The sequence below is a fragment of the Patella vulgata genome, chromosome 4 (assembly GCF_932274485.2).
Source record: "Patella vulgata chromosome 4, xgPatVulg1.2, whole genome shotgun sequence".
NCBI lineage: Eukaryota > Metazoa > Mollusca > Gastropoda > Patellidae > Patella > Patella vulgata.
In genome coordinates, this window is record NC_065882.2 from 58,879,069 (window position 1) to 58,905,085 (window position 26,017).

Genomic DNA, 26,017 nt, shown 5'->3' on the forward strand with positions numbered 1-26,017 from the left:
GGACAATCGAGACTACTGGGAAACTGAATCCGGTTTCATTGAACTGGAAGTAGTTAAGAAAATGGCCGCCTCCATATAGTAAACAACAAAACACACAAGTTTTGTAAATAGATGTACGATCTACATTTATATTTTATTGAGTATTTGATACGGACACAGTGCAAAATCACCGTGGTCGCGATCGTGCAGTCACCAAAACTATTCTTTTATTTAAAGTAGCTAAGTCTCTAACTCAATATCATCCAAACCAAAACAAAAGACTTGAAAAGTCTTCGACATTGAAAACACGAGTTTTTATTTGGCAATTTAAATCAACATTGATGTTGTGATCTTACCGGGAAAAGATGTGCTTCTGATATCCAATATCTAAGTGAAAATAAACATTTAACAATTGGTGTACCATAATTTGGCATAATGTGTTTCAGCGCTATTTGTAACAAGGGACTCGAAGCACGAGACTAGCTAGCCTAGACGTCATATTCCCCAAATCATGTCAAACAGTGACGCCATATTCTTATCTGGAGAGCATGCGCAATAAATACTATCAGTGTAGACTGAAATAACCAGACGCTAGAGATTGCCAATCGATTGAGACTTCTGGTGTATTTCGCCGAACATAACTGATTAGAATAGAAATAACAGTAAAACAGAAACAATTGAATGTAAATCAGTTTATATATATATTCATATTACATTATTATATGTGTTGCGACCCATTTGTGTCCATTTCTAGGTGCCAGAGGTTAGCGAAAATCCAAATGAAATTTGACTAATAATACTAATATAACCATGAGACCAGACAGGCGTCTTTTTCTCAAAAAGGTCTCTCTGATCATTTGTAGGCCTACCATACTGTCTATGAATGATACAACATCATAGCCTGTAAAAATAATCAGTGGACACATGGACAATGCCTATGAACTGACTAAGTCTAAAATCTTGGTTAACAAAGTGGAGATACATTCACAACTATAAATAAATTATTCTGAGCATTTTAGATGTTTGCTTGGATATAATTTTGACTTGTCTGAAACTTTCCTGTACCTTTGATCCTGGTGAAACGGAACTAGAGCAGCAGGTGTTAACAGGGCATACCTGATGATTTACATGTAATTGATATGGATACAGTTAGGAAATGGATTTATCTGCAGTCTAAACACTTTGCTATTTAGGGGAAACCACAAACTACCTGAAGTTGTAATCACTTTGGAAGCTTGGTTAAAGTCCTGGGCATGATTTGATCATAGGAAGCCCTTTCAAACTATAATATTCCAAAAGTTGAAATTCTAATAGGAATATCTGTCTTTTTCTATTTTATCTCGTCTCGCTTCTTTTTCTTGGCAGAATCTATCGACAAAACAAGTCTATGTATTATGTACATTTCTTCAAATTTGAAATTTCCAACATTTTGCAATCTACGGTAGGCTAATTGCCAGTAAACAAGTCTTTATATTGTCTGATGATGTCATGATAGTATAACATACCCACTGATAAATGTACGATTATCATATCCATAAAAGTTTTCTGTTTTATTTAAAATCTTATGGTATTCTATTATTTTATTTCAAAGATTTTACATGAAATGATGAATATGAATAATAAAATTTTTTTTACAAGTGTAATTTACTGGCCTTCCAATCGTTTTTACATATGTTTGTCAAACGTACATGACGTATAACATTTCTTGATCCACAATATATGGTTCTGATTTCCTTATATACATGTACATATATAGCCATCAACTAATCTACATTAATTCTTTTATTTTAGATATTATGGTGATGCTGAGGTGTTTCATTCAATTACAAAAAAATAATGTAAATATCTTTGACCAGTAAGAAGATATAAAGATGAATGAACCCCCATTTACATTGAGAATTCATGTTGAAGGTGATCAGGACATGGACTGGATGGTTCAACCTGAAGAAGTCACATTTCAACAAACACTGGTAATGGCTCACACTTTTCATGTTTTTATTTGTCGCCGGTTATATACTAATATATATGGATAGACATCTAATTTTAAGAATTGTTTGGAATTACATATCAAGACAGCTTCAATAAATTTTGGAGAATGAGATACAATTATTTACACACATTTCTTCTTTTATACAGGAGGTTATTTCCCAGTTAATACCAAATACAACCATAACAGCATTTGAATGTAAGTAAAACATATACATGTACATTATACCTATATTAGTTACATAAAACATATTTAGTTACTGCCTTTTAAATTCAATCAGAATTCTTGATCATTATTATTTGTTCCTTTTGAAATGTAATTGTATTTTGCTGTCAATTATTTTTATCCATGTGTCTACTGGCCCTTAAGCGGGGCTTATGTTGACTTTGCAAATGGTAGCAACTACTTTCAGCCAGTTGCAAGTGTGCTTGTTGAAGCAAGTTGCAGAAAGTTAAACGTGGACAATTGGCTTCAACTGGGTTGAACTTTTTCTGTTGAAGTCCGTTGAAGACAGTTGCTCACAGTTGCCAAAAAGCCAGTTGCTCTCTGTTGTAAGGTCAGCATAAGCCCCACTTTACTCCACAATCATGTTTGTGAGAAAGCATCAATACAACAGACAATTTTTGGGTTGAGATTTTTTATAACTTTAAAAACTTCAGCATCGTATGGTTATAGAAAATTTGTCATTGCCAAAAGGAGGACAAGGCGGGGACCCAATCTTTAAGAATTTATATCATGAACATTATGTACAGTTTATTGCTATATTTTTTTAATTAGATGAAGATGAAGAAGGTGATAAAGTTACAGTTAGAGGTGAAGAAGAAATGAAATCAATGTTTTCTGATGTAAGTTATTATTAATAATTTCAAAATGAGATTAACCTGCATAATATTACACCCCTCAAATTTATAAAACAAAAATAAAGATTTTGGTGGCTTGCTGAAACAAAACAAAAGATTTTGGTAGGTTGCTGAAACAAAACGAAAGATTTTGGTGGGTTGCTGAAACAAAATGTAAGATTTTGGTGGGTTGCTGAAACAAAACGGAAGATTTTGGTGGGTAGCTGAAACAAAACGAAAGATTTGGGTGGGTTGCTGAAACAAAAGGAAAGATTTGAGTGGGTTGATGACACAAAAAGAAAGATTTGAGTGGGTTGCTATAGGGAAATTTCAGAAGCTTATAATGATGTATTTACAATTTTTCAGTATTTTTGTGAATTAAGTGAGGAAGATTTAGCAAGAGGATTATTTCCACCTTTAATTATTTACCCCAAATGTAAGTAAAAGATAAGTATATAGTTTTAGACCAAGCATAATTAATGGTATCCAAACTGATCAGTTTAAACTCATGGTCATTTTATGTTTACACTGGTTTCTATTAACAAACATTGTAATAATCATTATCTGACTATCTTTTTCATAGAAGCAAGACTATGCATAAATGCATAATAACAAATTTGTACGTTAAATAGCACATATTTTTGACTTTTGAAATTATATGGATACCAAATTAGTCTTAATCACTCAATATCGAAGCTAAGAAATACAAAACTTTTATTTTCAGTGGGAAAAACGTCACAAAATAGGAATATTCATGGTTTGAAGGTAATTATTAATTGGTTTTAAAGATTATAGTGATTTATTTATTTTTATATACCCACATTTAATGTTGACATGTTGTCAGCCTGTCAAGACACAATTCTTGATGGAATATTTTAAAACTCCTTTTTCACATTTTGACTGTTAAGCCTTGTGAACACAATACAGAAAATTTTGTAATGCCCTGTGAGATTTTTCATTGAGGCATAAGAAAGGGCTAGTTCACTTTCTTTTTTTTACAATCATAAATTTCCCTGCATTATTTGTCTGTTTGCATAGTTAAATGTACAGAGTTAATTAATATGATAGATTTTTGAAACTTTTCTGACACTCACATTTCTATGTTTAAAGATCAAGACAACGAAACAAGAATCAACAGGTGATCAGGAGATGGCAACAGCAGAAGCAGAACCAACCAAAATAGAAAGGTAGGAATTATATTTACTAATTTCACATCTATTCAGTTTCTGATTCTCCCTCCCAAAAATCTTAATTTGTATATTTTGCAATAAACTACTCTGAGATTTTTTATGATTATAGCCTAATTGAATTTAGCAAAAATAATGGCTGAAAAGGTGTTTTTTTTTAGATATTAATGTAATATACCCATTGAAACCCCAATATGACCTTTAGATATTTAGTATTAATTGATTTTATGATTTGATTGATTTTAGTAATATTTAATTTGTCTACAAATGGCACTAATGTTAGCTGATAACATTGTTATTATTTTATTACAGTACAAGTCAGTCAAATAATAGTATAGAACAGATCTTATCTTGTGGAAATATTAAAGAAGATGATTTACAGCATATGGAAGTATTAGGTTCTGGCAATGGTGGACAAGTCAATAGGTAACCTAGTAATGTTATTTCATTTTTAGCAAATGCTTTAAACCTTTGCAATAAACAATGATTAATTCTGGTATAGAAAAATATCTTAAGTTTAAAGTTAGAAGGCCAACCAGTCAAATGGTTCAGAAATATCTCAAAAAGTCAAAAATATTTACTACTAGCAGTTGACCCAGTGTTGCACAGGTTGACTCCTTGACTATTGTAAATAGTATACCCCCGAAATTGTAGTGAAATGTCACCTGACCTATGAGACTCTCTGAATCAAGCTGCACTTATAAACTCCTAATTTCAGCCTTCAGACAGGATAGCTGCTGACCCTAAAAAATCAAATCCATTATACCTTCCGAATAAAACTACAAATGGCCATAAATTCAAATAATGGCTGTGTGAAATCAGCATTTATTACGATTCAGATATTTTTTTGATCATTGTGTCTATCTCCTCAGGACTTCCACTACAAAATTTTAACTGCTGGTCAATTTTGATAACGATAAATTAACATTAGACTTTATGACTTTTCCCATTTATTTGAACTTTCATTGTGTTTTCCAGAACTATTCACAAACCCACTAAATTGATGATGGCAGTCAAGGTAATAAGACATTTAATACTCTAATAAAGAACAGGAGCCGTAGTGGCTCAGGGAGTGAAACACTGACTAGCTAACACGGAGATCTCAGGTTCTGTCCAGGTGTTCGACGAGAAAGTACCTTGGAATTTTCTGATGTGATTTCCCCTTGTCAGTGGTGCAGGATGGAGGGCCTGACAAGGAACAGTATCTAGTCGTTCAGATGAGACGAAAAACAAGGTCCCATGTGCACATTGACATGCACGTAAAAGAACCCTTGATTGTTACAATTCAAAATAAGCGTATGCCATACTGCCACTGTTCGGCCAAAATTTCCTTCATAGCACACTGTATGGCATATGCCCGTCTTCATTGGACCAGTTGGTGCAGAAAAGTAGGACGTTAAACTCCATTTCATTTCATTTCTATTTTTTGACAAGCAAATAAAACTTCTATTATTATTCACAATATAGTTTGTAGAATCCTATTCCAAATTTAAAAGGTGCATACTGAAATTCTTTTATTATATTCCTGATGAGATTTATCAATTTAGTATTTGAATAAGAAACCTAGAACAAATAATGTATTACTAGTACTATTGTGCTAATGTTTTATTTCTTCATATAAATATTGTAAATAGAGATATAAATGATATTTTTTCATACTTGTAGATTATAAAATTAGATTTGACACCAACAGTTCAGAAACAGATTTTATTAGAGATGGAAATATTACATAAGGTAAATCTTTTAAAATTGTCCTATCTTGTCCTAAGTTTCAAATGCCAATGCCAGTACAAATTAAACAGTAAGGAACCTTGTATTTATTTAGTATTTGTCTGGGGTGGGTGTTGGATGGGTGTGTGTGTGGGGGGGGGGGGGCGATTTCAGTTGAGCCAAACTGTCAAAAATAAACACAGGACATGAATTATATGATGATATTATTATTTTCCAGTGTAATTCAGCATCTATTATTGCTTTTTATGGTGCCTTCTTTACTGAAAATAGAATATCTATATGTACAGAATATATGGATGGTATGTAAAATTGATCATTTGTTTAGATACTTTAATAACCATTTTGATTTCTCCCCACAACTTAATATTTTATCACCCAAATAAAGACAGTTTCTTCTTTCACTAAAAGTAAAAAAAACTGCATAATTGTTCTGTTCTAGTTAACACTGTAGGTCACTGTGACTTGTTAGATCACCTAATTAATATGACCACTAGAAACAAATTCTCCCAAACTACGTCATAGCTTCTAAAATCAATGTCAGCAAGGCCTATAAAACAAGTTTTAAAGAATCCAAGTACGCTTTGAAAACTTCCATAAGGAGCTTTGTCCTGTATCACATTTGCGATTGAAATATAAATTCCACCATATGACCCGATGAACAATTCATGAAAATGTGAAAGATATGTACTAAAAAATCTAACCAGTGTCAGGTGTCAACAATATTTGCCCACATTAAAAGAAAACAAAATTTTTACCCTCAAAAGAAGCTTATTATTGCCCTCTCAAATTTATTCAACAATTAGTATGTTGATTTATGTTTATGTTTCAGGTGGATCTTTAGATAGATATATACCTATTCCTGAAAATGTATTAAGTGCCATGTCAGCACATATTATAAACGGTTTAATTTACATGTGGAATCTTAAAATCCTTCACAGAGGTAAGAATACAGTGCCAGTTACATAGGAACATTTCTCTGTTAAATTGAACTTAAAGGGACTATCCCGATTTGAACATGGTCTCAAAAATAAAAGTCCGAGTACGTTTGAAATTTAAGCGCCAAAATATAGAGGAATGGTGTGTTTACCTAGTCTCAAAAATTCAGCTCACAATATTTAGTCATTTGGACGTGAACGTCATAAATGCTTATCCGGACACGTAACCCTTTTAAGATTTCTGGTCATTTTTTCATTGGGTGACCTGATAATCGATTCCCATTCCTTAAGAGGTCTATACAATGAATGACCCAGGTGCTGTACTTGATAACGAAAGGTAAATTTCACCTACACATTATTTTTATAAAATAAAAGTCTGGTTTATCCAGAAGACGCATAATACAGTTTGGAACACCGGTCTCCATTTCCAGATGAAGACCGACAGGTTTAAGTTGTTTGAAAACGTATCACAAATATTAAGTTAGTTGCTCAGCCCTTTGGTAGAGGATTTTAAGGAATTTTAACACAAAATTATGCAGTTTTATTGTCCAACATATTATCGGGATTGGCCCTTTAATATTACACTACTTTTTTGTCAGTTTATATTTATGAATATTAAGTTTTTTACATTTATGAAGTTAACTGAACTCCATTGAGTTTCCATGTGGATAAGTTTAATATATCTCTGTAGGTAGAATGGTATTAAATGGAGCATTATGACTCTTAGTCTAATAGAGATTCGATGGTTTCTGTATTTGTTACATGTTATCTAATTTAATGGCTACATCTATTTCTTAAGGTCACCTCCAGATTTCGTCAAGGTCACTGAGATGTAAATAAAGTTGGGGCACGTGATTGTTGAGGAGATTGTGGGTTAGGGTTTGGGTAAGGGTTAGGCTTAGGGTTAGGGTTAGCGCTAGCCCTGTATACAACTCGCGACCTTTGACCAAATCTGAAGGTGACCTTAAGAGATAGATCTAACCTTTTAATTGTTTAGCTATTAAAGGTACATAATATTAATAGTCAACAAAACTGGCTCATTTTGTCTGACCTGGATGACAATGTCAGTATACTAGTGATTATTTCCATTCAGCTCAATATCACGATTTCCTCTTTAAATGTTTATTCATGATTTTATAATTTCAGATATTAAACCATCCAATATTTTAGTAAATACTGCTGGTCAGGTTAAACTATGTGATTTTGGTGTTAGTACACAGGTATGTTTGATAAACATCATAAAATCGGCCCTAAAAAGTATTTACAAATCAAAGTATCATTGCTAATATTTGTGAGAAATTAAAGCCTGTCATGTGCAGACCAAGATAACCTGTATGACTATTTGTTTGTCTTGATGAAAATAGGACATTATCTTAGAAATAGATTGATGTGTTGCACATAATATGTGACTAACTTTATAGTTAGATCATTTCAGATTTTAATTAAAAAGAGAGATATACTTGTTGTATAACATCACAATTTGTTATTTCAGTTGGTAAAATCTATAGCTACAACATTTGTTGGTACCAATGTTTACATGGCTGTAAGTAAAATAATTGTATAATTCATTCATTTTGTTGTTGATCTTGTGTATATAAGTAAAATGTCTTTATTACTGGTAGCTGGAATTTTATAAAAAATATTAAACAGGGCTTGCCACGGGACGCGAGTAATTACTAGCGCGCACGCTACGCTCGCGTAAAACCAAATTTACGTGAGTGATTAAGTACTCGCGCAAATATAAAAAAATAATTTAATCAGAAATAATTGAATATCGTAATATAAAAAGCTGTAAACAATTTGTATGCCTTCATATCGATGCACTATTGCGCACGCGGCGTGTCTTTCCAGTGCCAACTGTTGTTACTAAAAATACTTTGAGACGCGTACTGCCAGACGGTTTTTAAGTGGATGTCCTTTGCCGTGTCTGGATAATCAAACATTGAGCGCATGTTGTCGTTTCTATTATTAGCAATTCTTTCGATCCCGCATCTTTTCTGCAAATTGATGGGATAGATTTTTTTTTCCTGTTCTTTTACCTTTCTAAGCTTTACCCGAATCCCCTCAGCACGCCAACGATGGCAAAGGGAAGCCCAGTTTCTCTTGCAACGTTCTTGTCATGGGAAGACGATTTACAGATAATATTACTGCCAAGGAAATAAAAGAGTATGCATTGTCATTGTGTGTGAAATAGCTTTATTCAACGTCCGCTTCCACCGAAGTGACAAGAGCATTGCCATTAGGCACATGAAATTTAAATGGCTACTCACGCACATCATTCTGCGTGAGTAAATACATGTACTCGCCTCACTCGCGCAAGTCTATATTTGCGTGAGTAGTCATCTACTCGCCTCCAATTTGCTCGTGGCAAGCCCTGTTAAATAGAAATGATAGACTCAAAACCACCTACTATATACCTTATTTTATATTTGATGTGTCTTATGATTTCAGCCAGAGAGAATACAGGGTAACCAGTATGGAATACCTGCTGAAGTTTGGAGTTTAGGTGTTTCATTATTTGAGGTAATTATATTCAATATACTTTAACTATTTTATAACCTGGAACGCTGGAAACTACCCAAAACTATAAATGAAATAATAAAGAAACCTGTAAATGAGAAATGCAACAAACACTTGATGGCCCTAGTTTGTAATAACAGTATTTGAAATTGAATATAGTTTCCAATTCATAGCTCATGTTTTTAGTTACCAACTTATTTTTTTCAGAAGTTTAAATATATTTTCAAATCAGTGTATTTAGACACATAACTGTCTTTAAAACTTTGAGCAAAGATATTTTTCATTTGTGGAATATTAACTATAATAGTCTGTGTTTTTAAACTGTAATAATATAAGATATGTTTGTTTTAAACAGATAGTTACTGGCAAACTACCATTCCCTTCTGTAAGTATTGTATATTATTTCATTGATATTTCCAGCTGAAATCAGAATGTTATTTTAGTCTTAAGATATACTGGTAGTTTTTATTTGATTTGAAGAATATTTACAATAAAAACTCTTGCTTTGGATGTATATACATGTCTTGAAAACACTTAAAACTGTCTAATAATTATGGAATTTACATGGATGTACAATAGATAGGAGCCGCCTTAACAGTGGTCTACTTTTCCATGACATGAATAGGCTAATATATCAAATAAAGCTGATAATTCACATACTACAGATAGGGTGATAACTAACAATTTGATAATCAATATAGAAATGTATATTTTGGACATGTGATAGTCAATGCATGTTAAAAACTAAATTATATTGTAACTTCTTTGAAACATCTTTTTTTTTTCCTTTTCAGTTTAGAATTGATATGACTGTAAGTATGATTCTATACTCATTTATTAACAACAACATAGACTGATATATTATAGAGTATTTTAATGTAAAATAACCATAGCTTAGAGTTAACAAGCCTGGGAATCCAATCCATTTATTTCATATTTGAAGTATATTATATCTGTATTGTTTTTAATTTTAGCCATTTGAGTTAATGGGTTGTATTATTATGGAGGTAAGCTGGATTATTTTGTACGTCTAACATAGTAACAAGGTTATACATTAATATGGACTGGAAGTATGTAGTACTTTTATGTCAAAATAAGTTGTCATTAGCTTCATAATTTATTACGTAAAAAAAAACAATGAAATTTCAGACTGATATGTAAGTTTTATAATCCAGAATGTGCTGTCAAATCTTTAATTATTATTTTATGTTTGTTTGAATCATGACACCTTTTACCTTGTTGATTTTGATGAATAAATGGTTTTATGGTAAATTTGTATTTTAAAAGTAGGAATAATTATTTTCTTTGTTTCTAGAGCCCAATGACCTTACCCCCAGAGAATTTTTCAGCAAATTTTGTGCATTTTGTAAATCTATGGTAAGTTGACAGGTTTCTTCGAATTGTATTTGATATGTGAACTCAACTGACTGTATGTCATCGAACTGAAAGGATTATATATTATACACAGTCTTTTCACTACTTACTATAAAGAAATTAGTATGAGGAAGAAATGAATGTTTTAAATTATTTAAAAGTGATTTACCATCCATCACTTGCATTAATTTTAATGTGCATTTCATTCTGTAATATAGCAAAATAAGTGATGGTAGTTGCCATAGTTATGGTTATTTACCAGTACTGTGATAGATTAGAAAACATTATCTATAAATGTTTATTTATTTATTATAGTTTACAGAAAGATTTAAGACAAAGATTAGCAGTGGCACAACTTCTAGTAAGTTTATTTGATGTAATTTGTATTTATTTATAAACAAAATATTACAGATGGTCTAAAAATTATTAATATGTGCAACTTTACTTCAAAATTGTTAGTATGTGCTACTTTACTTCAAAAATTGTTAATATTATGTGCTGCTTTACTTCAAAAATTGTTAATATGTGTTACTTTACTTTGAAATTGTTAATATGTACTACTTTACTTCAAAAATTGTACTATTCTCCATCAAAAATCTTTAATACATAGGCTACTACTTACCCCATTTACTTTCGTATTCATGAAATCATGTCAATCTGATTAAAACACAGATCCTATTTCATTTTGTTTTTTATAGTTCAAAATTTAGTTTTACTTGTCTTTACTACTCTAGAATCTGAAAGAGGTGTTATATAACCCGTGTTCTGGATGATGCGAGGGATTAGCCAATTAAACAGTCTGTTGCGATGAGTTCTTGGTGTGCAGTGCATGGAACTGTGAGAATCCTACTAGAAACATCCCACACTGATCGGTTAATCAAATGTCTGATGTCATAGAGGCAAACGCCTCTCGTATGACTTCTGATGTGACCTAGAACTACAACTGGTCAGGTCTTCATGTAGTAGAAGCCATCGAAAGTATAAAAAAACAAAACAAGATATAGATCTGTATTTTAATCAGATTGGAAATCATGTGAACGTGATAGAGAACAATGGAAATTTTAAAACCCATACTTGGGCATTCTGAAGAACCCTATTGAATTTCAAACTTTTCTTTTGCTAAACTTTGAATACATTATTTTTTTGTTCACATTTTTATTTTTAAAGTTTAGAATACTGAGATCATAATAGATTTTTTAAATCTAGCTGTTGAAAAAGATTTAGTTTGAACAGAGTGATTTTGCTGCTAGTGGGCTAATAGTCAATAAGGCAAGCTCAATGTTTATATTTTTAGTTAGAATATTTATGATTGTGTCTTTGATAACACTATTTTCACTTATTTATGTTTCAGTCACATCCATTTACTAAACGGAATGAAAATGGTAATGCACAACTAGTTTCAGAATGGCTAAAACAGTTTTTATCAGAGAGAAGTTCTAAATCTTAGCACAGTGATGTACAATAATTTATGTATCTGTTGAAGTGTAATTATGGATAGTCAATTGATATTGATACTGTATGGACTACATGTATATTCTTTCTGACAAATATGAATGCAATAATCTTGTATCAGGTTTAGATATTTTCACTATATACTTGTGTAATATGATTTTGGAAATTTGGAAGTTTTAATGATATCCTCATGAAGTGTTGCACAAATTTTACTGTGTCTGTGAAAAAAAAAATTTGTTCAAATTTACTAATCAAACTTAGAGGCCAATATGTGAAGAACTGTCCTATGAACAACCTTACTTGAAAGATTAAACTGAAAATAGTTTATTGGAGTTATTTAACTGGTTTAGAGTAACCTCTAGTATTTTCTTCGTAACCAAGCTGGAAAACAACCAAAAATTTAAGTATGTCAGGAACTTGTTACTGTGCAGGTGTCTATTTTATAGACAGGTTTATCCAGGTACAAAATGTTTTAAAAAGCCTTAAATTCCTAGATAAGCTTAATCAAAATGCAATAATTTACCCAGATTTGTGTTAACATATTAATAAGAAGCTGCATCATGTTTTAAGTACATGTATTGTTATTTTAATTTAGAAGATCTTAAACCTAGGGGATCAGTTTGTAACTTTCATTTGTTTAAATGAAGAATGTGATAATGTGATTAAGAGAAATACTGCCAGTAAGGAAGAAGAATTTTTGTGGGGTGTTGTGGAATATATTTAGTAATTTCTTCTTAGTATTTTATTCACAATTATGGGTCACCTCATTTCCAAATAGCTTTTCATATGGTCTGATCTTGAATATTAATTAAACATATCTAATTTTCACAGGTAATTTTCACAGATACAGATTTGATTTATTAAAACAGATAGTATATTATATTAGTATGGCCCCCAATAGCAAAGCTTTAAATAGATTGTATCTGTTACTATGGCCCCAAATAGCAAACACTTTAAATGTAACAGAATCTTACACTTTAATATTATTACTTTAATTTAATAAGTAATAATGAAGAGTGTTATTACTCTTCCTTAAGCTATTGTAATACTTTTCTGAAATATTAAAAGTCAGTTTTTGGTATCAAGCTCAGGTACGCTTTTAAATTGTGAAATTCAAGCCAATTGTAATCTGTGAGAATGTTATTATTTATGATTTAAAGATCGCAGGTTCGATCTACTGTAAGGTAAATATTTTGCTTTTAATAGAAACCATTAATGGAGCCTTGTTATTTATTTCTTTAAAAATGTATTCTTTTAAAATAGCTATAATGTTGACTCCATAATATTGTAATGTAATTCTTCAAGTTTTATTGTAAAGGAATTATGTGATTGTTAAATAATTGTATGAATAAGTGTATATATGTACTGAAACGCAATGAAAACCTAGCATTTGATTTTAGTCTAGTTTTAGAGATACACTTTAATCTTGTATTCTGAATGTAACAACATCAGATCACGACGATATCACATGACAGTGATGTTTTCACCATGGTGTAAACGCCACACAGATCAATTTTCTAAAACACAAACATTTGATTTCAACAGAATTGAAATGTCGAATATCAAGATTTTATGGTGCAGACATGGGGATATGAAATGTGTCTTTCAGAATGCTCAGGTCAGTACAACTGTTACTGTATGCCTATGTTGACACCTGAACACCGAGAACGCGATATTGCGTTAACTCAAGAGGCAAGAGTACCCGAGTTTCCGACCCAATTTTTTGATCGTTTGCTGCAGACACTTTCAACTAGAGATTAATTTGCACTGACGCTGTTCCTCGGCAACTACGCTCTCTATGACTACGTATTACGCTGGAGCAATTCCTGAACTATCCCTATTCGAGCAGCTGTGGTACGATACTAAACGTCGTTTTTTTCAGAATCACCAATGGCAAAATGTTTGTCAGCTGGAAGTAGTATTTATCGCCTCCATTGTGTGTCTGGATACAAACGTTACTGACTTGATTTTACCCCTTGTGCTTACGTTTCACTGTAAATTTGTTATGACCTCCGTTGGTTGTTGTTGATTTTCTTATGTCGGTAAATGTCCAGCCTACAATCATTCCACTTCAGTTCGCCAGCTCTTCAAGGCAAATCATTGCGTCTCAGTACATTATATGGTAGAATGGATCGTTATTATATATGGTGTACGTCTGATCTTTTTACTGTATGATAAATATTTATCTAGTCCCTGATGGATAACTACGAAACAGTTCATTTTCAGTGAAAATCAACAGTTTAAATTCTGTGTCAGTCGTTCCTATCCGATTGTACAGAAATTCTCCTCTATGCATTTGCCCACAAATATTCCACAACTTAATATTCGATGTATAGTATAATATTCCAACTAGACCTAGTGCTCCCAAGTTGATTTGTAATTGCGATGGACATCATTTAAGTGCTTTTGACATTTTGATGTATAAATATAAAATTAGTGTCAAATGATTCTTAAACTGTCTGATATTTTTATATACGTTATGTAAATGTACAATTAAATTGTTATAATTTAGTAAGAATATAATTACTTGTAATTAAAGTGAGTTATGTATAATGTTCAGTGTTATTGTAATTAACTTAATAATGGCACATTATTTAAGATTTAATTGTACTGGATATGGTCAGGTTCAAAACAGTATTTACCACCTGATTTCTCATTTGATAATGAACTACCAATGAATATTTTTAAACGACCTGAGCTTGTCGAAATGTATGTCTGTTCGGATGTAAATTAAAAACAAGTACGATCGTAATATGAACCAGGAACTGACCATGTTGTTGGATGAAATTCAAAGATCTAATTCACCAACAAATCGATGCAGAATTGTTCAAAGAAGAAGCATGCTAATTTTCATGTCGATTGGGCTTGAATTGACGGAGTCTTAAATTAGGCTTTTTCGAAGAGCGTCACCACAAGGAGAAGACAAAGAACAAGGTGGGTAGCTCCTTGTCAGATTTAACCTACACAGATGTGTGTTGAAGAATTAACACGCACATGTATTAACACCGGCAAAAGACCCAAAGGAATGGATAAATCAGAAACTGCCTCACCCTCCACAGGTGTCAGAATTTGGAATCAATATTTGCGGGCGTTATTTTGGTACAGAAAATATAACCGGGCGTTTCTGAAAGATGTATTATGTAAGAGCTAAATCTGCCTATTGCAGGTTTTTATTTTGCTTCAAATGTTATATAAATTATTTATATAAACATTTATTCACATGACAAGCTTATAATCAACTCTATAGACAACCGGGTGGCGGAGATTTAAACAGATTGAAATACGATTGCCATTTTAATGATGTAATTTAATAATTGGGAAATAGGCGGATTCACCAGTAACGTTGCAACGATATTAAACAATCTGTGCTACAGCTTGTCAAATCTTCAAACAATTTGAATGAAGCTTTCAATATATTCATTTTGAATTCTCTATTTTGGAACTATTGTAGCAAGAACGGTCAGCTCTTTATCCTAATCTTATATAATACATCTTTTAGTATTGCTATACATCACTGTACGTTATAATATATTATATGGGCAATAATCTCTGACTCATGTTGGGTAACAGAAGAACCTCTGTCGAATATTTCGAAGTTATCTGGGTGGGTTGGTTTATTGAGAGATAAGGAAGGATCTTGACGGACTTCACAAATTGTCCGGACCCGAAAGTGAAGGGGGTTGGATGGCTGAATGGTTAGCACGTGCACGCTGTACCATAAAGTCTTGTCATTGAGTCAACTCGCGTGGTTTCGATTCCTCGGTTTTACAAGGAGAAGGGTCGCCGGGTCCTCCGGTTTCCTCCCACTGCTAAAGACCCATACGCGCAAGCGAATTATGGAAATAAAATTGAACCGTGTGTTAGTTCCGAAATGACCTAGTTTGTGTCGAGTGAACGTTAAACCCCATTTCTCTCTCTCTCTCTCCCCGAAAGTGAAGAAAAGAAACCCCACATAATATTTACTTTTAAATTACGAAATTTATCTCTAATATTTATTATTACACAACATTTAGGCAAAATGGCAACGCCAACGATCCACGGTTATTTACCAACAATTATATAGTAAATAAGTACAACATGTAAGTAAACAATAATATATACAGAATAAATCACACTACTAATGACCATAACACCGGTTACAGGCTATTTACATTAAGTATATATACTATATAAAAATCTGCATTTTAAAACCAGGACTTGCATAAAGTGTACATAATATTAACAACTACAATAATTAATATTTAAAACTATTATTATGATGTCCGTTTAATTCATTGCGTCGATCCATATGAATTTCTGGTTTCTTTTTATTTTTATGTTTGTTTGGTTTTCTACCGCAACACATGTGACCAATTAACTCTGCTAAAAACTGGAAAACCTCCATCATACTCAAAGCTGATAATCCAATCCAGAGTCCGATTGTTCCACCAATATCAGACGCAAATTGTGATTCCTGGAATAAAAAGATAAAAAAAAAGCTTGTTAAAATTATGGAAGCTTCGACTTAGTTTGTGTGTCTGCCTCTAAGATCGATTTGGACATAAACAGTTACTAAAAGGATACCAAATACGCAGTGATATAGTTAAGGTGTATATTTCTATACCTCCTTGCAAACCATTATCAATAAACAACTTTTTCACCCATAAGTAGCAGACATGTAGCATATGTTACTATCATACGAAATTCCCATCAAGCACACTACCACAATACCCTTTGCTGGTTCCCCAATGGACATTAAGCTTTGAATCTTCCAATGGCAGTCATCTTGAAGCGACAGCCTCAATCAGAATATGTGCATATAAATATAACCATATGAAGAATGTGCTAGTTATTTTTGATAAGTTATGTATCCTAAGACTGTGATACATATTATTATCGTATTATAGTTTGTGTCGTATTGTACTGATCACCATTTGTTTCACACAATATTATCTTCCGACCAAAGACCACCAATAGATGCATAGACTGCTTTTTCGAGTTGTTGTTTTTGTGTGTGTGTGGGTGGAGGGAGGGGCATTTACACTGCTATAGATTAATTAAGCATACCTCATAGTCCGCTCCTTCTGTAATATTTTGATAATTTAAATCTTCAAAATAAATGTTCAACTTGACAAAATTCTGACTGAAATATAAAGACAAAACTTTAGAAAACAATTTCCCAACGACACAAAGTATTGGCAGCGATCAACGAGCTAATTAGTGTTGTTTACCTGAAAGGGTATACGTTTCGACAAATGCTTGCCAGGACAAATAAAGTCATGGGTGTTATATAAAGACCAATGACCTACTGGCACCCGCCAGGATGATCCCGATGAAACTCACATTTTAAGGGTTGGGGTGGCTTAGTGATACAGGGTGTCGCGCTTCAAGCTCTAGATGGTCGGTTACTGGCTTAACGTCTGCTCAACATAGTGGGCTTATTCCAGGTACTCCTGTGCATGTTCTGGATATTCTCAAATACGACATCTTGTCTGTGATATCTCTCTCGTCGGAAGCAAATATTAAACACTACGAACAGCAACGATAACTGGCACCAGATTTGCTAATGAGTATAAAATGAGCAAGTGATATGTCTGGAACTGAGTGCATGAATCGTATCGAAATAAAATATATATTAATCTACTTACGCCAGTGTTCTAGCATTTGTTTGTTCTATTGCTTTACATTCATCGTCTCCTTTTTTATCGCATAATATCTCTAATAACAACTCCTGAAATATACAGATGCGGATGTCAATCAGGACAATTTACTTTCAAATTGGGTGTTTTCCGTAAGATAAATTACCTTCTCTGCAGCTCTTACGGCCTAAAGGGAATGGGGTCATGGATAATTGGAGAGGTGGGGGGGGATTGCCTTCTTTGCTTATATTAGATCTTGTCCGAAGCAAAAAGAAAATATACCTCAACCATTTTCAATGTATAGACCGTTGTATCTAAATCATGCAATACGGACTTTGTCCAGATACCATTTTCATAAAGTATATTGTCAAAGATGTATTTGTATTTCTCCAGAAATTCTCGTTAAATCAAATGTAAACCACAGAGATCTAGATTATATATACATTGTATATATTTCTCTGAGGAAAACAGCTGTAAATAAATAAATGATACTTACACCATAATCATTTGACGGCCATTGTCTCGATGACAATGATTTTATATATTTAGTTTCCCTGAAGAATAAAAAATATAAGGATTGGCGGAGAAATCGGACATTCCTGTAAAAAAAAGTTTGGTACTAGGTTCGAGTTAGTACAAAGTTTCAAAGGTATTTCAAATACTCTGCGAAATTGGTACCTCCCTCTTTATTAGCCCACTCGGGGCAAAACTGTAGGACGTTAAACCCCATATCATTTCTTTGCTACCAAACGTTTATCTTTGACATCTTCGTAATCTTATATAAATACTGGGAAATAAACTTACTTGCATGGATCATGGCATTTACATGTTAAGTCACCCCTTTCATATCGTCGTACAGTTTTAATCAAACATTTCTGCTCTAGAAATAAAAAACAAAGGTTTTTGAATGTTTAATCGATACTGTATCAAAATAGTTCGGTCAGGATTGGGTTATGATAACTTCTTTAACAGGATTTTATTATATCTACACCGGGAACAGTGAATTCGGCTATAGCTATATACAACCAATGCCATATTAAACTCGTACTCGAGGCATAGTGTGCTTGCTTTTTCCGGAATACGTATGACCAGCTATCATTAAGTGGGGGTTCACACGACTAAATTATTCTAACCCAAGAGGGTTAAAACCCGAATTCTTTTTCTTTTAGAAAGTGTTAACCCCTTGGTATTAGATTGCTCACTGGGTGATCCGATTTAGAGTCCGCATCTAAAGTATTGGTTATAGGAATTAAAACATCATTGCATTGCGCTGGAAACAACTTGACAGTATTTTAACTCTATCATTGTACAATCTGAAATGTATTCTGAGAGATGGAAATAATGATATAACACAACATGTATATAGTAGTACCTTTATCTGTACGACAATTTTCAGGTAATTCTCTGGTATTACCAATTTTCAGATTGACTTCTTCTGTAAAAGCGTTGGTACAGTTACAGTTATCCATGATTAATTTAGCTTCACAGAACTTTTGACAAGACTGTAAATGATACATACAAAACGGTTAAGAACGGAGAGTATCCTATCCCTTTTAGATTGACAGTCTCCTATTGTGTGGGAGAAAAAAGGAAACCAGGTAATTTCGGGGCTAAAATATGGCTCAATTTTATTTCAATAATTGTCTTTAGCTGTGGGAGGACACCGGAGGATCCGGAGAAAACCCACGAGGTTGGACAGGCGAGGTTGGACAGGGGAATGCAAACTACACCACTTGACTCAATGGAAATTAACATACTTTCCAACATTGCACAGGCGTCAAACTCTACTTCTTACTTGTCGTTATACCCGCAATGTTATACATATATATATTAAAAATAAACTATTACAAACAATCACAAAATGTTCACACTTTGGTTGATAATTACCGTTCTAGTAAATTTAACTCTGTATGTCTTCCAAAATTCATCAATATTTTCACATTCACCGTAAGGTTTTCCCATTCTACTTATTCTCAGCTACAATAAAACAACAATAATTAAAAAGAAACGAAAAGAAAGATATCGGAAATTGGTTCAAACAAAAGCAATCTATACTACTGCAACGGAATTCAAGAAGTATCAAGGCGATTCTTTCCGAACGGATGGTACATTATGGAAATTAACATGTGGTGGTAGGTGTGGGAACCCGGGTCCCGCGAAACGGACACGCGTCCGATTCAAGTTGCATCAAAGACCCGAGTTACGACTCGACTTGAAATATTTCTCGCGACACGAAACTCGACCCGGACTCGTAAATCAAGACAACTCGCCACTGCAAAGAACAAAGGACTTGAGTCGCGGTATGGGGCATAATGGGGTGCGGCGACTAGGGTCTCGACTCGAAGTCCCCCGACTTGTTCCCACCTCTGAAATGTGGCATTTCGAATTTTAAACATGTTTCATACAAAATAAATCATATCATTACATAACTTAATACCGGTTGAATAATCAATTTTATAGCATAATATGATTTATGCATATAGACATATTTTATATAAAATTATATATAAATGTCCGATTAACGCCACAATCTTTGAAATTTGAAATTGCCTTATTAATCAATAAAGATATTATTGTAAATGGAATATTTCCATGGAATATTTCCAGTAGAATCCAAAATATTCTTACCAAATTAAGACCTATCATAGTTTCTGTTGCTGACGAAACTGCTATGCCTTGATCATAAGGATGGGGCATCACATCGCGATCATGAATCAATACTTGTGCCCCATTACCATTGGTTATACCTCGAATATACTCGTTATTCTCCAAATAAAACATCAATTCCAGACCTTTAATATATTTTAAATGTTCGAGTAGAGCAAGAAGTTATAAACCGGAAGAACTGTTTTAGTAAGTGCAGTTAAATTGACAACACTAAACCAACATTGAAAGTATAGGTTATATTGTGAAAATTTCTTTCTTTCTGTTCGTTATTAAAGATGATAAAAATACTTTTAGTTTTACGTCACCCTTATACATCATTTCGAACTGATTGACAATTAATTGGTTCGTTAAAATGGGCGGGTCTTCTGTTACGTGAAATGAATCGGCATGAAATTCGTATTGTACCAAACAAAAAACCCGATCCTTTTCAATGTTATTTGAAATATATACACATTCTATGGAATACAATGGACCCGTTTAAAAAAAGGAACATGATACAATAAAAATCCTACCTTGATCTGGTCCACTACGACGACTTTTAAATACAGATGTTTGTAATGTATAACAATTTCCGTAATTGGAATTTGTTATTTGCGTGAAATTCCTGAAATTACAACAGCTTATTAAAGATAGGTTATGTAAGATTTAGATAAAAAGCTGACAGATCTTACTATAATAGTTCGAAAATAAATAATGAAAAATGAATATGTCGAAATTTAATATCATTCAAATTACTTTATTCTGAGCGAAGTTATCAGTGTTTGCAGACACAGTGTAGATTTTTTAATATCGTAGCAATGATACTTGACAATCGAGACTCTGTCTACTAGACTCTGTCTATAGGCGTGTCATGTGAATATATGTCTAAGTAATAGTTTATATAACATTTGAAGCCAAAATAATAATAAAAAAAAACAACCCTGCAATAGGCAGACAATAGGCAGGCAATTCGTTCCCGTACAACTTGTCCCCAGACATCACGTACCCTGACAATTCGTCCTCTGGGACTATTCATACCCCACCAATTTGACCCCGACAATTCGTTCCCAGACAATTCGTCCCCGAGGATTATTCGATTCCGGATAATTCGGCCCTGAGGACAATTTATCCCCAGGAAAATTTGTTCCCTATAACTATTCATCCCCTGGTTGTTAAAAAAAATATGAAAGCCAAAATGGAGGAAGAAGTTAGTAGTTTTCCTTTTTTTCTTGCCTGAAGACTACTATTTTCTGCCAATTCTGAGACCCTTCGGTGGAAGTAAGTTGTGTGTGTGTGTGGGGGGGGGGGGGCGTGAATTCTATTGAACCCAATCCATTCAATTTTCAATCATTTAAACATATGACCCCTTTTTATAGAACTGTAAGGTATTTGGCAGAAGCTATCCACAGGTGGTTTGAGTCACAAAACAGTGATGTAGCCACCAGAATGGAACAATAACCATGTAGAGCATATGCTATTCTATCAATTGGAGGGTCTAGAGCACAAGTGATCTAACTACCAACCATTTTAGTTGGTTGTTAGATCACTTGTGCTCCAGACCTTCCAATTATCAAACGATGTAAACTAGCATCTAAACTAAGATTTAGGATAAAAAGTAAAGATTATTCAGTTTTTTGATAATGGAACAATCATTATTGTTGTCCGTGGACAAATTGTCCTATGGGGTGAATTGTCCCAGGAGACGAATTGTCATGAGACGAATTGCCATGTGGACGAGTTGTCTTACGACGAATAGCCTTAGGGGAAGAATAGTCCTTGGACGAATTGTCTAGGGATGAACTGGCCTCGGTGACGAGTTGTCCGCGGCTGACTTGTCCAGAGAAAAATTGTTCGGTTACGAATTGTCCTAGAGTATAGGCAGATATAGCTCTAACATATATGAAAGCATTAATGGTCAAATAATTTGAATTAAACTTAACTTACTCTGGGTGGCATGTTCTTCCAGCAAAAGAACATTTAACTAACATGTCTTCTATGTCATGCCCCATCTTTAATCTCTTGCGTCTGGAAAATAATTGAATGAAATAAAACAAAACTGCAAAATTCATTACCATTATGGTGTTGTAGCTGACAACTTTTCCTGTTTTAGACAATTTTTTACGGTAGTATCAGTTATAAACGGAACTGCAAAACATTGCAATTGAACAAATGATTTATTTTCAACAAACAAATGTATTGTTATTAAAATAATTGCACTAGTATGCCTGTCTTCATTAGCCCAGCTGGAGCAGAACAGTAGGACGTTAAACCCCATTTCATTTCTTACCAGTATTAACGACTTACATAATAAGTAATTTGCGAGTAATTACAAAGAAAGTGGCCAAAAGAGGGCCATTTTAAAGGCTTTGCACCTATTTAAGTATTATGTGATGAACTGCCACCCTCAAAGGTCCAAGATTCATAATATTTACGCTTTTAGTGTAACACTTTCTCTATTGCAATTAAAAACGGCGGTGAATCTATGTATAAGATGTTAATTACAGGCCAACCAAGAAAGGTGCATTATGTAAGGGATAAATTTGATTATTGCCGATCTTTATTCTAACTTTAATTTTTATATAAAATATTATTTAGACTGTTTATTCACATGACAAGACCATAAACTTCTTTCTAGAAAATAAAATGGGACGACTTAGATAGATTGTAACTCCCTCGCCCTTTAATAATTTTACGATAAAATAGACAACCGAGACTTTATTTATTATCGTAATAATGTTACTGGACAATCAAGACTATCTTGTCAAAATTTCAAACATTCATAACTTCGCCTGGAATAAAAAGTAATTTGACTGAAATGTTCAATATTTTCATTTTTCGTTATCTATTTGTAACCTAGTATACTGTATTGCAAAAACGGTAAACTATTATCTAAATCTCACATAATGCATTTTTATTAAACATTTACCAATAAAGTAGAACATATTATGCCTCTTTCAGATAAACTTTACCTGGGTTCTGAATTAAACAATGATATAAAAGTACCATAAACTTGATCAGTTTCATCCCTTGTGCCGATGTTTTCCCATTCATCCTCGTTGAAATATTCCCTGTCGTCTACTCTCGAATCGTTCAAGGGTACGTCTAGTCTATCCAGAAATCTTTTCTTGCGTGATAACTGAGGTCCAGCAGGAGGAGTACCAGAAGGCAGATTACCTGATTGCGGGGCTATGGGCGTCTATAAAATAGAATTAAACCCTTTGAAGTTTATGGTCACATAGAAACAATGACAATCGCTGAATGGCTTGCTTTTTACATCAGGTAGTGCTGTTAAAGTATTTACATATCTTTATCAATATCGGTGCTAAAATGAATGAGTTCCTACCCTATCACATGGATACTTTGATTACGTTGATGCCATTTCAGCAGTACAATATCTAACCAAATTATTTCTGAGGTTAAAGGAGCTAAATCGCTAATATTTGGGACATAGAAATTGACCCAAATGGGTCGCAACGCATATAATAATGTAATCTAATTGTATATAAACTGATTTACATTCAATTGTTTCCGTTTTGACTCTTAATTTCAAATCAGTTATGTCCAGCGAAATCCGCCATGTGTCTCAACCCTATAGCAATTTCTGGTGTCTGGTTATTCCAGTCTATTGAGTAGGCTCCCTAGTTGAATATATCTAGCCTCGTTCTTTCTGGTCAGTTGTTGCAAATGTCGCTAAAACGCACTATGGTACACGATTCGTGTACCAATGGTAAAATGTTTATTTTGTCTTAAATATTGGATATCAGAAGCCTGTCCTTTCCTGGTAAGATCACATCAATGTTGATTTCAACTGACAAATAATTCGTATTTTCAACGTGTAAGACTTTGGATGATATTGAGTTAGAGACTTAGCTATTTTAATTATCAGTTGTTGAAGAGTTACAAACCATAATAATAATATGGCTAATTATCTAGAGTAAGCTTTCTCTTTTCAGAACATCTAATGTTATGTCTCATACTCTGTTCTTTGTAGTACATATTATGTGAGAATAACGGATAGAAGGACGCACAAATCCAGCCAACCTGATTCAGACTGTTGACTAACTAACATTTATGCAATTTTCTTACCTTATATAAATCAGCCACGTTTGATGGTTTAACTGCTTCCAGTATTTGTTGAAGCTCTGCACTAGCTAAATTTCTCTGACTTCTTTTCATTGGATTTACGTTACAAAACGTAACTGCTGGAAATGACAAAGACTCGAAACCAAGAGTAACGCTCGTCTTCTTTGGAAACTGGAAATATATATTTGACAGGTAGTACAGGTGAAAGATCATTGCACCTGTCCCAATCATGAAGATAAAAGTCCATGCTACTTTAGCATATCTGGTTTTGGAGTGAAGAATATATGGAATTCCTTGCATAGAGGTTCTTTCTGCAAATCGTCTACCGATCTTCCCGTATGTCCAAGGTTCCTTGCCGTTAGACATTGACCCAGAATCACTATAACTTGAATTCTCGTGTAGTACTTCATTATAGTGAGATTTTGATGGTTCAGCATCGTCCTGTTGAAAGATCAGAATGATATTCAGATATAATTAGAGTTAGTTCTATAATTTAATTATTAATGAAAACAATCACCTATATGGAAGCATGCTAATAAATCAGCCATTTGAAGCAATTCCAAATAGGATGTTGAAATTGATTCTCATGGGTATAAAATAACAGGTTCGGGAATGGTGGTTTTAACTAGAGTACTATTTTCGGGCACTTGGTCAAAAATGTAGCATTCCATTAATCATGGGAATAAGTTGACGAATTTTCTATGTTGTTCATTATATTGCTATGCACCCGATCATAGTCCAGTTGCTAACCAGTTATAGGTGGTTGAATAGCAACCTAAAGTAGCTTGCCCGGAACCGTATGTTTACCGTTATCGCAGAATAATCAGACTTTCGTTTTTCTTTCGTTTAATACTGTTAGGTCGGCCTAAAATATATTTAAGAAATTTGTGTTCAGAGCTGAGCAGACGACCTTTAATCTTACCAATGACAAACATTTTGTCTTTGCCAAGATTAGTTTAACCATCAAAATGATTGATCATCAAGTTTCTGCGATATTACTACCGTGGAAGCTGACGTTATACGTCAATGAAGAGGAACTATATGTTTGTGTTAAATTGACAAAACTTGGTATAGCAAAACTGATTTTAAATCACGATGGCTACCACAAGACCTCAAAAAAGAAGTTACATCGCCATAGAATGTAAGCCAACCAAAATGAAATCTTCATGAAAAAATATCAAATTTAAATTACGATTGTTAATCTTTACCGATCAGTTTGGTGTAAAATCACACGATTCTCGATTTAGCGTAATAATGAAATGACGGACTTGTTCATGTCTTTGTATAATGTTTATTGATCTCTTTAAAAAATTTATGTCGTAAAATATATTTATCATAGGGAGGTAAACATCCTTTTCTCACGATAATATGGTCACCCTTTCTGACTTCATCTCCACTATCACAGCTCATCTATAGTATGCTATGAATTATAAGATGTATACAGTTCAATAAGCATGTAATTCTTTGAAAAATGAATGCTCTTTTTTAGACTTTGAATTCAATGAATAAAAAATTATGGAAAGTTTGATTATTTATACGGAGTGTCTGATACTAAATGATTTCAAGACTGTCCGGTATTTCTGCAACTTTATGCAACAGAACATTGAATATCTCGAGGTCTCTCGCAGATCAACTCTTGATTTTGAGCGTTTTTAACAAATTTAAT

At 33.3% G+C, this 26,017-nt stretch overlaps 2 protein-coding genes across 3 annotated transcripts; one reads left to right on the forward strand and one right to left on the reverse strand.

The window, feature by feature from the left end:
• The first annotated feature begins 17 nt into the window (after positions 1–17).
• Positions 18–14,557, forward strand: LOC126817431 (dual specificity mitogen-activated protein kinase kinase 5). Of its 2 annotated transcripts, none has more exons than XM_050544406.1 (21): positions 18–113; positions 1,771–1,949; positions 2,116–2,164; positions 2,744–2,811; positions 3,172–3,241; positions 3,530–3,570; positions 3,916–3,992; positions 4,305–4,418; positions 4,971–5,010; positions 5,658–5,726; positions 5,941–6,022; positions 6,553–6,663; positions 7,805–7,878; positions 8,151–8,201; positions 9,110–9,181; positions 9,534–9,563; positions 9,973–9,990; positions 10,153–10,185; positions 10,494–10,555; positions 10,868–10,913; positions 11,904–14,557. In XM_050544406.1, exons 2-21 carry the CDS (start codon positions 1,851–1,853, stop codon positions 11,997–11,999), a joined length of 1,302 nt encoding a protein of 433 aa, XP_050400363.1. In that variant the 5' UTR covers positions 18–113; positions 1,771–1,850; the 3' UTR covers positions 12,000–14,557. The 2 variants fall into 2 exon arrangements, with proteins under 2 accessions (XP_050400363.1, XP_050400362.1); XM_050544405.1 differs by having other exon boundaries at positions 56–662.
• On the reverse strand, positions 13,037–24,717 carry LOC126818153 (amiloride-sensitive sodium channel subunit beta-like). Its single transcript, XM_056100250.1, has 6 exons — positions 24,355–24,717; positions 23,543–23,553; positions 22,213–22,293; positions 20,802–20,893; positions 20,251–20,414; positions 13,037–13,057 (listed from the first exon to the last, which is right to left on the reverse strand). Exons 1-6 carry the CDS (start codon positions 24,715–24,717, stop codon positions 13,037–13,039), a joined length of 732 nt encoding a protein of 243 aa, XP_055956225.1.
• Positions 24,718–26,017: the final 1,300 nt, after the last annotated feature.